The sequence below is a fragment of the Salvia splendens genome, chromosome 1 (assembly GCF_004379255.2).
Source record: "Salvia splendens isolate huo1 chromosome 1, SspV2, whole genome shotgun sequence".
Classification (NCBI taxonomy): domain Eukaryota; kingdom Viridiplantae; phylum Streptophyta; class Magnoliopsida; order Lamiales; family Lamiaceae; genus Salvia; species Salvia splendens.
Genome location: NC_056032.1, coordinates 7943959 through 7957919, shown reverse-complemented (window position 1 = coordinate 7957919; position 13961 = coordinate 7943959). Strand labels below are relative to the sequence as shown.

Here is a 13961-nt window from a genome sequence, read left to right as displayed (position 1 = left end):
TTTTAATTCATTTTAATATTGTAGAAATGTTTTTATATAAATTAAATAATAGAATTGTGAGATTATTGATTATACTCTTGCGCAATAACGTAGATGTGGGTATTGTGCTCTTGCGGAAGAATAGAGAGTAAAAGTGGGTCCGGATCCACATCCATACTCCTAGTCTTGCCAAAGAGCATAAATGTGGAAGCTCTATCTTTGTTTGGGTCGTTCTGTGAACCCGAAATGAAATCGATCCGGAAAGTCCGACCCGGCTGAAATCAGAAGTCAAATTGCCAATCTCCTCGTCTCTCTCTCTCTCTCTCTCTCAAGCCTCAAGCCTGTCCCCTACCTCTCATTAGCTCCAGGCTCCAACTTCACCACCGGCCACCAGTTTTCGGAGGGTAAGCTGCTATACACACAGTCTCTCACACATTACGCAAACAGTCTGTGCTACTAATTTATCCACAATTGTATAATGGGTGGGAAGTCGGAAATGATGGCCTATGTTTTTTCATACGTATAGTGAAAAACTGCAAAAACTTGTTTATCCTTCAAATTGTACAGAAGCTTGTGAAGTTTCGTTGCTACAGATTAATAAAACTGATGCATAGCCGCTAAAGTTTGAATCTTTTTTCTTTTCTAATCTTTAATTCTTGAAATTGAGTCACAAGCTGCCTTTTAATAAGTTTTTGAAGATGATATTCATTTGCTTAGGTCATCACTGGATTCCATAATTCTGAATTGTAACAAAATTTGAAAAATTGGTGTCTTAATGCTCATTAGGTGACTGGATGGCAATCATACCTTGTGGAAATACATGGGTGACCCGGTGGGGAGTTCAGCCTCAGTGCATACTAAGACCTTCTACTACCAACAGATTATTTCCATCCTCGAATTGGTACTTTTTTCTCGAACTAAATTGTTTGAAATGTTTGCATTTGCTTATTTTGGACCCTCTTGATCTTTATTTTGCATGGCTTCAACATTGAGTCAATGACTCTTTGCATCTTTCGTTTTGTATGTTACATTGCACTTTGTTATTGCCTTATTTGGTGATGTTCAGCTATGCGATTACAGCTTGTAGTGAGCTTTTGGTTTGTTTTTTTGGTCTTTTTTTTGTTGCTGCGCTGGCGGGTGTCTTTTTGTAGTTTCATGTTGAATATTTGTTGCAAACTTGACATAATTATTTGGTGCGAACAAATCATGATTAAACTAGAATGAAAATCTTAGTGTGGCTCAAACCTAAATTAACCTTCACGGCTTCACCTACTATAAGCTCGGACAAATGTTATGATTTAGAAGAGAATTCATATCTTTAGTTAGGTACAAGATGCACTTTTGGTTTGTTTTTTTTACTGTGATGCTGGGTGTCTTTTTGTAGTTACATGGTGAAGATTTGTTGCAAACTTGACATAATTATTTGATGCGAACAAATAATGGTTAATCTAGAATGTAGGATCCCAGTTTGCCTAATACCTTAATTAACCTTCACCTACTATAAGATCGCAGAAATGGTATGATTTTTGAAGAAAATTTCTATCTTTAGTTAGGTACAAGATGTGCTTGGATGTATTTTATGATTGATTGATCTTGTACACATTACATCAGACGAACTCAATGAACATGTGGGTTCAAATGGACTGATGTATTATTTCAACTCATTATTCCTGAATGGGGATCCGTTATCTGAGTCTCTGACTACTTTTCACTAAATACAAAATCTAAAGTCTAAACCCTTCTACCCAAGGCATTGCTCTGTCGAAGTGGACCCCACCGTAACATATTTCCTTCAGATTTTCTAGATCATATTGTCCATATTGGTAACATCTATTCAATAGTGATAGCCATGCTATATTACTTCTGCAGCAAATGAGTGTAACTGGCACTAAAACGTTATGAATTTGTCCTCTGTCAAATAAGGAATTTGGGAGCCTTCTAACTAGGAAAATTGTCTAAATGGATAATTGAAGAACAAGTATATCTGGACTTCACTAATTTGATGAACTGAATGATGCTGGATGATAACGATGTATTTTTTGTAACCTCCAACTAGTTTTACCATTTCTTCATTTGTCTTATCATTAAGTTGTCTTCAGACTTAATCAAGGCCCAACCCTAGGCATAACTGGAATGAAGGAACTAGCATTATTCAAAAAAATTTGGGTCTGACTCTTCATATTTATGATATATGCAAAGTTGCAAACAAATGCATAGTAACTAAAGTGTACTAGTTAATTTAACTGAGCACTTTAAGCCTTTGAAATAAATATTCACCAAAAATGTAACGAATGCACACACTTCATTACGCAAATGGTGCAGCTTCATTTATTATTGGTGTTAACTTTTGGAATTATATATCCTAGTTAGCATATAGGCTTATTATAGCTTCGTTTTTTGTTACTATTGGTTTCAATTCAAGAACTAACATATATTTGTCGTATATTTAAAGTTAAATTAAAGAAATGGCTGGGGTGGTTGTTGAAAGACAACACGATGTCGTTTTTGGTGGTATAATTGAAATGGTTTACAATGCCGGGTCATTTATAACTTTTGGAATTCGTTTGTAACGAGTCAACTCATCCATTTCGTATTCGTGTTATTTTTATTTATAAAGAATCAATGATCAAATAAAACACATGCACACACGTACCTGGAGGCTGGAGCCTCTTATTCATTGAGGAGGCCTGGCACCTAGAATGGGTACCTGAGTGAAAAGGGGCACGCCAGGGGCCGCCTAGTGCCTTGATGGTGGTGGCCGTTTAAATGTCATGATCTTTCTCAATTTTTAGCTGTGACGAAATCTTGGTCCAAAAGTGGTTTTTTGGACTGTTTACATAACTATGGTTATATGGTTCGCTTTCCATTTTCCTTTTAGTTAAAAATGTTACTTCCTAAAACTTGAGTGCCCATTTGTATGGAATGATATTTGTTTACGCATATTCAATTAAATATTCTTCTTGTTTGGAGTCTGGCAAAGAGATAGTACAGGCTTTTCTCCTCTGTATTTTTCTCTCTCTGAAATGAATATTATTTATGTTGTATTTGAACTTTCAGTGTTTGATGCATTTACTTAAACCTCATTCATTGAATTTCCTTTGTTTTTTTTTTTGCAGTACATCAAGTGGGAATAGGTCACTGGCATCACAATGTTCGGCCTTTTATTCTCAAGAATCTTTGCGTGCACTTTCCAATTCCGGGTCATACAATAGTACATGTCGGAGAAGAGGAGCTAGGCTGATTGTTAGAGCTGAGAGAGTGAGATTATTACATCTTTTTTGCCATTGACTGCTGTTGTAGAGAACTAATTGCCTCCCCCCCACCCATTCCTAAAAGAGTAAAGAAAAATAGCACACACACACACACTTGTTTAAGAGAAACATAAAATACATTCTTATAGCTGCCCATCTTCTTAGGTAAAGACCCTTCAAGTGCTCTGTAATAGCTTTATGGCATAATATCTCTTTATAAAGGAAACAAATATGAACAGATCTGTCCTTGATTCTTTTTCTCAATGTTAAGAAATAAATACAAACTATTTTTCCTGCACAGGATTACTACTCTGTGCTTGGTGTATCGAAAAATTCGAGCAAGTCCGAAATCAAAAGTGGTAAGTCTTACTCACACTTATTATTCGCGAGCATTGACCGTTGGATCTTGGATGAGTTGCTGAGAGTTTCACATGCTATAACCATTGTAGTATAACTTCAACTAATCATTGTGGATTTCCTATGTCATTTTATTATGTGGTTGCATTTCCTCCTAATTAGTATGAATACGATTCCTCTAATTATTATTTTGTTTTCAGCATATCGAAAGCTGGCCAGGAGCTACCATCCTGATGTGAACAAGTAAGTTATAATATCATCTTTTTGTTGGACTACCATGTCAACTTTTTTCTGGTTGGCTTTATTTTTTTCTCATATGTATGTTGTAGCTGGAAGTTGTGGTCTCACCGAAGCTTGGATTTGACTTGTTTAGCACAATAGTTGATAAATATGTTAGATGAAAAAATGGAACTGGCTTCTTCACATACAAACCGTATTTAGGTGCTGCTTAGACTGGTTCAACTGACCTTGACTACCAATAATTCTTTCATGCTTAAAACCATCTGTTGGGAGAAAATTACTGTTTATTCCACGTAATTCCCAGTACTATTTCATGAGTTGTTATGCTAAACAGAGATTCAGTAAATAACTTGCTAAGAAACGAATACATGATTTTATATTGCTGAACTATCTCATTATAACTTCAGGGAAGCTGGAGCAGAAGAAAAATTTAAGGAAATCAGCAATGCTTATGAGGTATAAAGACTGCTTACTAACTAACGCACTTGCTATTTATTAGATCTTAGAATTTGATAATTCAATGATGATGTGTTATTACAGGTTTTGTCAGATGATGAGAAGCGTTCTATTTACGACAGGTATGGGGAGGCAGGACTTAAAGGTGCTGGCGCTGGCATGGGAGTAAGTCTTTTTGCTACAATTGGAGCCTTAAAAAGGTCACATGGTTCGTGTCTTATTCTCGATATAAAAAACATTCTAACATATGTTTTCGCTGCTACAGGATTTCAGCAACCCATTTGATCTATTCGAGTCATTGTTTGAGGGAATGGGTGGTATGGGTGGTGGCATGGGCATGGGTGGAAGAGGCTCTCGTAACCGGGCCACAGAGGGTGAAGACCAGGTTTATAATTTGGTCTTAAACTTCAAAGAAGCTGTGTTTGGTGTCGAGAAGGAGATTGAAATAACTCGTCTTGAGACCTGCAGCACCTGTGATGGATCGGGGGCAAAACCAGGTACAAAGGCATCTAAGTGCAGCACGTGTGGCGGTCAAGGGCAGGTCGTCTCCTCGGCAAGGACCCCTCTAGGTGTCTTCCAACAGGTTATGGCATGTTCCACCTGTGGTGGCACTGGAGAAATCTCCACCCCTTGCAATACATGTGGTGGAGATGGCCGGGTTAGGAAGTCGAAGCGCATCAGCTTAAAAGTTCCTGCTGGAGTAGATTCTGGCAGTCGTCTGAGGGTCCGGTCTGAAGGAAACGCTGGACGGAGAGGGGGGCCACCTGGAGACCTTTTTGTTCTCATAGAAGTTCTTGCTGATTCTGTCCTGAGACGAGACGACACGAACATCCTCTACACATGTAAGGTTTCTTACATAGACGCCATCTTAGGAACAACGACAAAGGTGCCCACAGTAGATGGGATGGTAGACCTCAAGATTCCAGCCGGCACACAGCCAGGTACGACTCTGGTTATGGCGGGAAAAGGTGTACCGTTTCTGAACAAGAACAATATGAGGGGTGATCAGCTGGTTAAAGTGCAAGTAGAGATCCCAAAACGTCTAACCGGGGAAGAGCGGAAGCTCATTGAAGAACTGGCCGACCTCAACAAGGTGAAGGCTACCAACAGCAGGAGATAGTTAAGGGTTGCTTCTGCTCCACCCTTCTGACTGGCTATGCTCCTTGATGCCGTGTTGCCATCGGAATCCACTTCTGCACCGTACCTGAATGCAGATTGGAATTCTGTTGATCAATTTTGTGTCGTGCTACTACATTTATACATAAGAAATCAGGTGAATATAGTGAGATAAGATTGTATTGTTTCTGTGGAAATAGACTATCACCATTATTTATTGTAGCATCGTATGATCCTACAGTCTGCAGAAATTGCTGTTTGGTTAACTTGTTCTTCATCTCTTGTTACATCTTTTTTATCTTCATTCTTTAGTAGGATTTTTCCCCCTTGATGTAGTGAATTTGTGGATCGTCTAAATTAATCCCAGTGAGATTGATGTTAATGTACATAAAAAAACTACAGCTTACACATTGTATGTCAAACAATAACTGAGAAACTTGGTTAAACCATCATGGTGTTTTATGCTAGTTCAATGTGCCTAGTTTAAGAAGTAGTACTATAATTTTATACTCCCTCTCATATTAATCGATTTATATTTTTAATCTCTTGTGCTCTATTCTCTCTTTAAAGACTTTAAGACATTCATGTTCGAATACGTGAAAAAGCACATACACTATTCTATTCAGTTGTTATATTCCACTACTTTGTAGCCCTTTACATGCCAAAGCACTTACGTTATTCATATTTATTAGCTGCTTTCACAGCATGCTTAAGCAAGCTAGGGCACAGAGGAAGCGGTGCTTAGAGCATCCACATCGGCGAGCAGGGACGCGTCCGTCCGTCCGTGCAAGCGGCACGGAGACGCTGTCCGCCGCTGCTCGATGCATCGAGCACGTCCGTGCCAGCGAGCAGGCGACGTGGCGCGTTCTGATTGGCCAACAGCATATCCGTTGGAAAATCATTTTTTTATTTTTTTTTATAAAATCGAAAACAATACCAAAAAAAAAATATTTTCACAATCCCAAAAAAATGGTCGTTTTTTTGCCCGTTTTTCCGTATTTTTTTTATTTTTTCCCCCCAAAATCATCTATAAATACTCACATTCATCATCCATTTTTCACAGCAAATCATCTCTCATTCATATTTTTCATACAACTTATCTACACATTCATCTCTCACTCAAAACCTCAAATGGATTTAACCCATCTCATTGCGGAAGCGGAGCGCGAAGAACAAGAATACTACGAACAACATCGTGCCGCTTATGAAGCATATGTCGCAGCGAATACCCCCGCCCTTCCTCCTCAACCAACTAGATCAACTCGCCGCTACATTCATCGTGACCGGGAGGGAGCCCACGAAAGGCTCGTTGCTGACTATTTTTCCGACCAGCCGCGGTTTCCGGCAGATTACTTTAGGCGCCGTTTTCTTTTAGTAGTTGAATTATGTATTTTTTATTGATTAGGAGTTTAATTATGTAATTTTTATTTTTTATGATTTTAATTATGTAATTTTTATTTTTTAGGATTTTAATTATGTAATTTTTAATTTTTAATGTATTTTGTAATATTATTCCGGGTATTTTTAATGTATTTTAATTTTGTGGAAATGTTTTTATTTAAATTGAATAATGGAATGGTGGGACCCTTGTGCTCGTCCTTGCGAAAGAGCACTGATGTGGGTATTGTGCTCTGCCTAAGAGCAGGCAGAAAAAGTGGGTCCGGGCCCACATCCGTGCTCGTTGGCAAGAGCACGGATGTTGATGCTCTTAGGCCATCCACCGCGTGTACTTAGAGGAATAGCTCTTCTCGGCGTGCTTAAGACATCTGCTAAGCACACCATTGCTAATGCTCTTATTTATTTTTTTTCTCTTCTAACTTTATTCTTTTAAACACCAATTTATAAAACTTGTTTTAAATTGGGAAGAAGGGAGTACCTCCAATACAAGAGATAACGGAGGAAAATATAACACAACCCTTAAATTACTCTAATTGTAATTAAATGAAGATGTGCTTACATTATTTTATTTATTTATCTAATCGACGTGCTAACTTTTTTCAAATGTCCAACCCCCAACCTGTTGATCATGATTAGCAGAACTTCATTTCGGGGACCAAAAGCAGAAATCAATGCATAAAATAATTCGAAAAAAACACATACAAATTACAAAATACTTTTTCCTACTAAAAATCCAAACAAAGTAGCTTTTAATTAGATCCCCTTTTTGTGAATCCAGTTGGCACACGTGCGGCCTTAATCATGATTACCACTAAACCCTATCCCCTATGCTATCATTGTCTCCATATCTCCGCCTAATTATACTCAATTCACACTTTGATTCCCTTAATAAATTCAAATAAAATAAATATTTTTCACCCTTTACATATATTCGAAATTATTGTTTCATGCCTTTTACACTTTTTGCTAATTAGTGGTATAAAACATTGGGCTGCTTTTTTCTTTAGAAAAAGTTATCATCTGTGGGCCATCCCACTCGTGCGAACATGGGGTGAGGCCCATTAACCTTGCCATTAGGCCCATTAAATAAAAGATGAATAGTGGTTGAGGGATAAAGCTGTCATTTCACTCTGTGATTTGGACTGACCTATCTTAGTTTTTTTTTTAACTGACCTATCTTAGTTGAAACTAGTTAGACTGTAGCACTCATTAGCAAATGAAGATATGAGATTGTGACAAGATTCTGATAAATTATAATGTTTGATTAGGTTGAAATTAGGAATTTATTTTGGAGTGATGCTAAATGACCATACTATGGTCATTCGCCTAAGATTAGATTATTAAATTTATATTTTAAGGATTTTTTGAGATTAGCGATAATCGAGAGTTGGAAGAAGAAAGAAAAAAAGACGTGCAATGAGTATTGTTAATAGTCAATCTTCGAGAGGAGTGAAAGGGAAAAATGAAAATGAAACTCTAACGACATACAAATGAGAGAGAAAAGTGAAAAAGAAGCTAATATTTCGAGAGCTAAAATATGCAAAGACAAAATCAATTCAAGTTGAACTGAAAATAATTTTAAAAAATCGATTTATTGTTTATTTTAATTAGTTGGCCAGCCATGGTTGTTTGAGGGCAAATCGACACAAATATCGTGAAAAGAGGGTTGCACCATTTTTTGGTTCCAATCCCATCATAGTATTTTGTAACATTAATTTTTGGTTATATATTGTCGTGTGTTTTATTAATGCGCCATAGCTTCTACTTTTAATTTTTGAACCATCTGTTCTATTTGCACGAAAACTTACCTAATAATTAATCAGAAATTATTAATTAATTATAAATAATAGGAGTATAGTACTAGTTAATTGAGGGTAAATAGAAACAACAGCTAAAGTTAAATATTCCACAATCTTTTAATTAAGGTTTATTAATTTTCATTATAATTTAACAGTGTCCGATTAAAACTTATTGATTTTTGTTTGGAATTTATTAATCAAAATATAAAAAATTAAGATAAATGTACCAGAGAGTTTGCCCAGTATCATATTTAATTAGTTTTATTGCAACCAGTGTTTTTCATTTCAGTTCTTACAACAGTTGCAAACTACTATTAATTGACAATTGTTTAATTAGCCTGTTAATATAAATTAATCATCACAAGTATAATTAGTTCATTAACATAACATTGTCACATGTAAAGTCATGAGAGAGGAGCTAGTGTTAGCACTTAGCAAGATGTTTGTAAATTTTAGTAATATATTTTGCTAATGATACCTATTACTACTACTTTATAAGTAATAGTAGTTATTAAAAGGCATAATCTAAAGATCCAAGCGATCTCATATAATTACTTTTACAAAAAAATGACGAATAGTATACTGTACAGTGATATCAATTGATTACTCCAAATAAAGAACTAATTAAGTAAAATTTATTATGAATAATTGCTCTAGAAAGGGAAAATTTATCAAAAAGAGATGTATCAAATGTATCGCATATCAATTTATGCAACGTTTTACATATTCATAATCTTTAGATTCGAGTCTAAATTTAGTCTCTTACATTTGCTCTAAAAAATTTTTGGGTCATATATATATTAAGCGTGTTACTTATTGGTCCCAAATCATATGTTTTAGTCCAAAATTAATATTTCCGTTAAATTTAACATATTTTGAGTACCAAATTAGTGATTTTAATTATGAATCTAATTAACCAGATTAACTTAATTAATTTTATATTATTCTTTATTCCAAGTAGCCAACAATTCACAATATATAAATACATATACATTGCTGATCAATCACATTTTTCCAAAATAAAGTAACATGCTATAATATGAGCATGTCCCAATCACTGCTCAAGAAACACTACACATTCTTGTGTACAAAGCACAAGAATGTAGAAACTGTCCACCCACTGCTCAAACTATAAAATTAAAAAATTCTTATTTTCAATATATTTTTTTTAAAAGGGAAAAAATTCCATTCCTCTATTATATATGCAAACCCCCTCAATCTCTCTACTGCTTTTCTAGTAACTCTCTGTAACAAAAAAAATGGCTTCAGAGAAAGTAGAAACTGTAGTTGCAGGAAACTATGTGGAAATGGAGAGAGAAGAAGATGTGAGATCCACTTCCACCAAGAGCAAATTATCAAGCATATTTTGGCATGGTGGCTCAGTTTATGATGCATGGTTCAGCTGTGCTTCTAATCAGGTTCATATTTAGGACACTATGTTTGTAATAAGATTTTGAAAAACACTAAACCAAAATTTTGTCTGAATTTTAGGTTGCTCAAGTGCTGCTTACACTGCCTTATTCATTCTCACAACTGGGGATGGCATCTGGGATTGTATTTCAGCTGTTGTATGGGTTGATGGGGAGCTGGACTGCTTATCTCATCAGTGTGCTTTATGTTGAGTACAGAACTAGGAAGGAGAGAGAGAAAGTTGATTTTAGGAACCATGTCATCCAGGTATATACCATTTTCTTGAGCTTCTTTAGATTATGCTATGGATGTGTGATCTTTTGTTCTTACACTTGTGCAGTGGTTTGAGGTTCTTGATGGGCTGTTGGGAAAGCATTGGAGAAACATAGGCCTTTTTTTCAACTGTACTTTCCTTCTATTTGGATCTGTCATTCAGCTCATTGCATGTGCAAGGTATTGCTTTTTGTTGATAAATCATGTCTAGTTAGTACTACTGTTTTACATGGTATATGTAAGAGAGAGATATTACATTCGGGAATATTTCAACGATTATAGTATCTATCGTCGATTTTTCTTATTATACACGAATTGCGTATAAAGAATGATTTATTATGCATGGGTAGGGATACCCCCGGTTCAAGAACCAATGGTTTCGGTTCAGAACTGACGGTTTTGATTCCAGTTAAAAGTTGCCGGTTTTGAAGCTATTTTTTTTAAAAAAATCCTAGTTTTTCTTGATTTTTCTCAATTTCAGGCCAAAATCAGAACCAAACTAATAGAACCGGAACAATTTCTTATTCAGTCCGTGAGAGTCAGTTACGGTTTGAAAATCGAAATGGTAACCGTTAAATTCATTGAGTGTAGCATCTATATATCATCCATTGCCCTTATACACGAATCATGTATAAAGAACGATTAATTATGTATGTGTAGGGATGCTCCAGGTTCAAGAATCAGTGGTTTCGGTTCATAACCAATAGTTTCGATTCCGATTTAAAATTGCCGATTTTTGAACGGTTTTTGTTAGGGTTACTTTTTCTTTTTTTTTTCAACGGGTTTATTATTTCCCCCGGTTTTTCCCAATTTTTGGCTAGAATTGGAACCGGACTGATAGAACCGTTATGCCACTTCATATTTACTCTGTGAGAGGCAGGTGCGGTTCGAAAATCGGAACCGTCGATCCGGTTCCGAGACAAACCGGTTGTTCTGGTTTAACCATGTATCCCTATATGGCATGTGTAAAGTACAATTTATGTACCAAGTTAGACCCATCCATCATTTTCATATTTTCTCAGACATGATATATTTCTATGAATTATACATCTACATCTCAAACACAAAAGGAAAAGGATTGAATAATGATAACCTCTCCTTTGTTGTTTTGCAGTAACATATATTACATAAATGACAACCTAGATAAGAGGACTTGGACATACATATTTGGAGCATGCTGTGCTACAACTGTTTTCATCCCATCATTCCACAACTACAGGATCTGGTCATTTTTAGGCCTAATTATGACCACTTATACAGCTTGGTACCTAACCATTGCTTCCCTCCTACATGGCCAGGTAAATTCTTTTTTTTCCTAAAGTAATTATATACAATCAACCTTAATCATGGTACTAAAGTAGAACTTTGGACTTGTAAGAATTCTTTATTAAAATAATGAATTTTGGTAAGTGAAGGTTGAAGGAGTGCAGCATTCAGGGCCAGCAAAAATGGTCCTCTACTTTACTGGAGCTACCAACATTCTTTATACATTTGGTGGGCATGCTGTCACAGTGTGAGTTTCTACAAATTTTCATTTTCTTTTTCAAGAGAGAGAATATAGGAAAACTTTATATTATATTCTAGTAGTTGCATATCCACATGAAAAAGTTCACAGCTGGAATTTGACACTTTTTATTAGGATTTGGAGCATGCTTCCTAGAAATATGATCAAAGCTTCAATTGAAAATGACATTATATTATAGTACTATAAGGTAGTAGTAGTATTTTAATCTAATTAAGTTGAAATTAGAACCTCACAAAGAACAATTTCATTTTCCATTCTTTGATTATATTAATGATCATACACTATTTTTTAAAAAAATTTTCAGGGAAATAATGCATGCGATGTGGAAGCCGCAAAAGTTCAAGCTAATATACTTGTTGGCAACAATTTATGTCCTAACACTAACCCTTCCTTCAGCAAGTGCTGTTTATTGGGCTTTTGGAGATTTGCTTCTAAATAGGTCAAATGCTTTGGCTTTGCTCCCAAGAACTAGGTTTAGAGATGCTGCAATAGTCCTCATGCTCATTCATCAGGTCTATTTCTTTTAAATTTTACACTTTTTTTTTAAATTTTCCTTGATGAAGAAAATGTTTTATTATTGTCCTAACAGTTCATAACATTTGGGTTCGCGTGCACACCTCTCTACTTTGTGTGGGAGAAATTTGTCGGGGTACACGAAACTAAAAGCTTGTTCAAGCGCGCTCTAACAAGGCTGCCCGTGGTCATCCCAATATGGTTCCTTGCTATAATCTTCCCCTTCTTTGGGCCTATCAACTCCACAGTTGGATCACTTCTAGTTAGCTTCACAGTTTACATTATACCTGCAATGGCACATATGGTCACATTTGCTTCTCCATCAGCTAGGGAGGTGAGCAAAATAAAAAAAATATTTATTAATTACTCAATAGTACTATTATTTCAAGAAATATTGAAATGAGTCACTCACATGTTAATGGTCCCGGAATAGCCTAGGGATATGCCTAATAAAAAGTGTTTATGATCAATTTCGGTAGCATAAATTCCGAATGTCTAGTGTGACAGATAATGTGATGTATATTTATAGGACTATTTATTTAAAGTGCAATAGACACCAACCTTCAATCCTTAGCTTAACTTTTTTTAACACTTTCAACATGTTAGGCAGCTAATGAAATAGACACACCACTCCCCCACACACGCATAGATTTTGTAAAAGCAAAGGTAAAAGTGCGGATTGCCGACGGATGACTGTTTGTCGTTGATTGTCGACTGATTACTCACGAACGAACTTTTTTTCATTAATTTTTTTTTGAAATTTCAGAATGCAGTGGAGAGGCCTCCAAGAATTCTTGGGGGGTGGGCTGGATTGTACATAACCAACATATTTGTGGTGGCATGGGTTTTCATTATTGGTTTTGGATTTGGAGGGTGGGCAAGTATGGTGAATTTCGTGCGTCAAATCGACACTTTTGGCCTTTTCGCAAAGTGTTACCAATGCCCTAAGCATTGAGTTTGGTTTGGTTGGATTATAATTAAACTCCTATGCTTTATAGTGAAGAGAAAATAGTTCTTGCATATCAAGATTTTATACATATGGAAGTGTGTAAAGATTAAGGTTGTCATTTGTAACATTTTTTTGTGTTTTTTTGGTGGGTTTCCTCTTTAGTTGAAGGGGTCTTGTTGTTCAACATGTGTGTGACAAAGTAGTGGTTGTACTAAGAAGTGTATCTCCCTCTGTTTTTGTGGGATTACTTAATTATATGTTTAATGTTTGAGCATTTTTCTTATATACTTGTGTTGTATACTATATAGTATACATGCATACACAAAAAATACGTATAACAAATGGTAAATCAATATGTGAAGCAAAAGGATAAATCCATAGAGATAATTTATGTGGTCTCCAAAACTACAATTCAGAGTCTTTCTATAATCGATGTGGTAACCAATCATGCATATGTCAAGAAGATGTGACTTCGTTGAAGCTATCTACATGCATTTAGCCCAATAATTTTAATTCATCACTTTATTCTATTCACTCATCACTTTCAATCTGAATTATGTATTCACATCTACTTCATTTTTTCTAAAGCCAAACCTCTAACTCACATAATTGGATTCTGCCTAACTAATCGACAAGACGTGCTACCCTCAATTCAAGCCATTAATTTGATCATCCAGACACATAGAGGTAATCGT

General features: G+C 35.7%; 2 protein-coding genes across 2 annotated transcripts; both read left to right on the top strand.

Moving 5' to 3' along the window:
- The first annotated feature begins 225 nt into the window (after positions 1-225).
- LOC121795182 (chaperone protein dnaJ A7A, chloroplastic-like) lies at positions 226-5665 on the top strand. Its single transcript, XM_042193643.1, has 8 exons — positions 226-383; positions 766-880; positions 3096-3237; positions 3532-3589; positions 3788-3830; positions 4235-4283; positions 4368-4448; positions 4549-5665. Exons 2-8 carry the CDS (start codon positions 774-776, stop codon positions 5401-5403), a joined length of 1335 nt encoding a protein of 444 aa, XP_042049577.1. The 5' UTR covers positions 226-383; positions 766-773; the 3' UTR covers positions 5404-5665.
- Positions 5666-9677: 4012 nt separating this feature from the next.
- LOC121811287 (auxin transporter-like protein 3) lies at positions 9678-13549 on the top strand. Its single transcript, XM_042212116.1, has 8 exons — positions 9678-10014; positions 10088-10273; positions 10347-10459; positions 11394-11577; positions 11695-11792; positions 12109-12316; positions 12394-12651; positions 13084-13549. The coding sequence occupies exons 1-8, from the start codon at positions 9856-9858 to the stop codon at positions 13270-13272; spliced, it is 1395 nt and encodes a 464-aa protein (XP_042068050.1). The 5' UTR covers positions 9678-9855; the 3' UTR covers positions 13273-13549.
- Positions 13550-13961: the final 412 nt, after the last annotated feature.

Bases quoted from the DNA above. Each gene is read 5' to 3' on its own strand.
- LOC121795182 (XM_042193643.1), top strand. From the start codon at position 774: ATGGCAATCATACCTTGTGGAAATACATGGGTGACCCGGTGGGGAGTT. The intron at 4,284-4,367 runs GTATAAAGACTG...GTGTTATTACAG, and splicing joins AAATCAGCAATGCTTATGAG to GTTTTGTCAGATGATGAGAA. The intron at 4,449-4,548 runs GTAAGTCTTTTT...TCGCTGCTACAG, and splicing joins GTGCTGGCGCTGGCATGGGA to GATTTCAGCAACCCATTTGA.
- LOC121811287 (XM_042212116.1), top strand. From the start codon at position 9,856: ATGGCTTCAGAGAAAGTAGAAACTGTAGTTGCAGGAAACTATGTGGAA. The intron at 11,578-11,694 runs GTAAATTCTTTT...TGGTAAGTGAAG, and splicing joins CTTCCCTCCTACATGGCCAG to GTTGAAGGAGTGCAGCATTC. The intron at 12,317-12,393 runs GTCTATTTCTTT...TTGTCCTAACAG, and splicing joins TCCTCATGCTCATTCATCAG to TTCATAACATTTGGGTTCGC.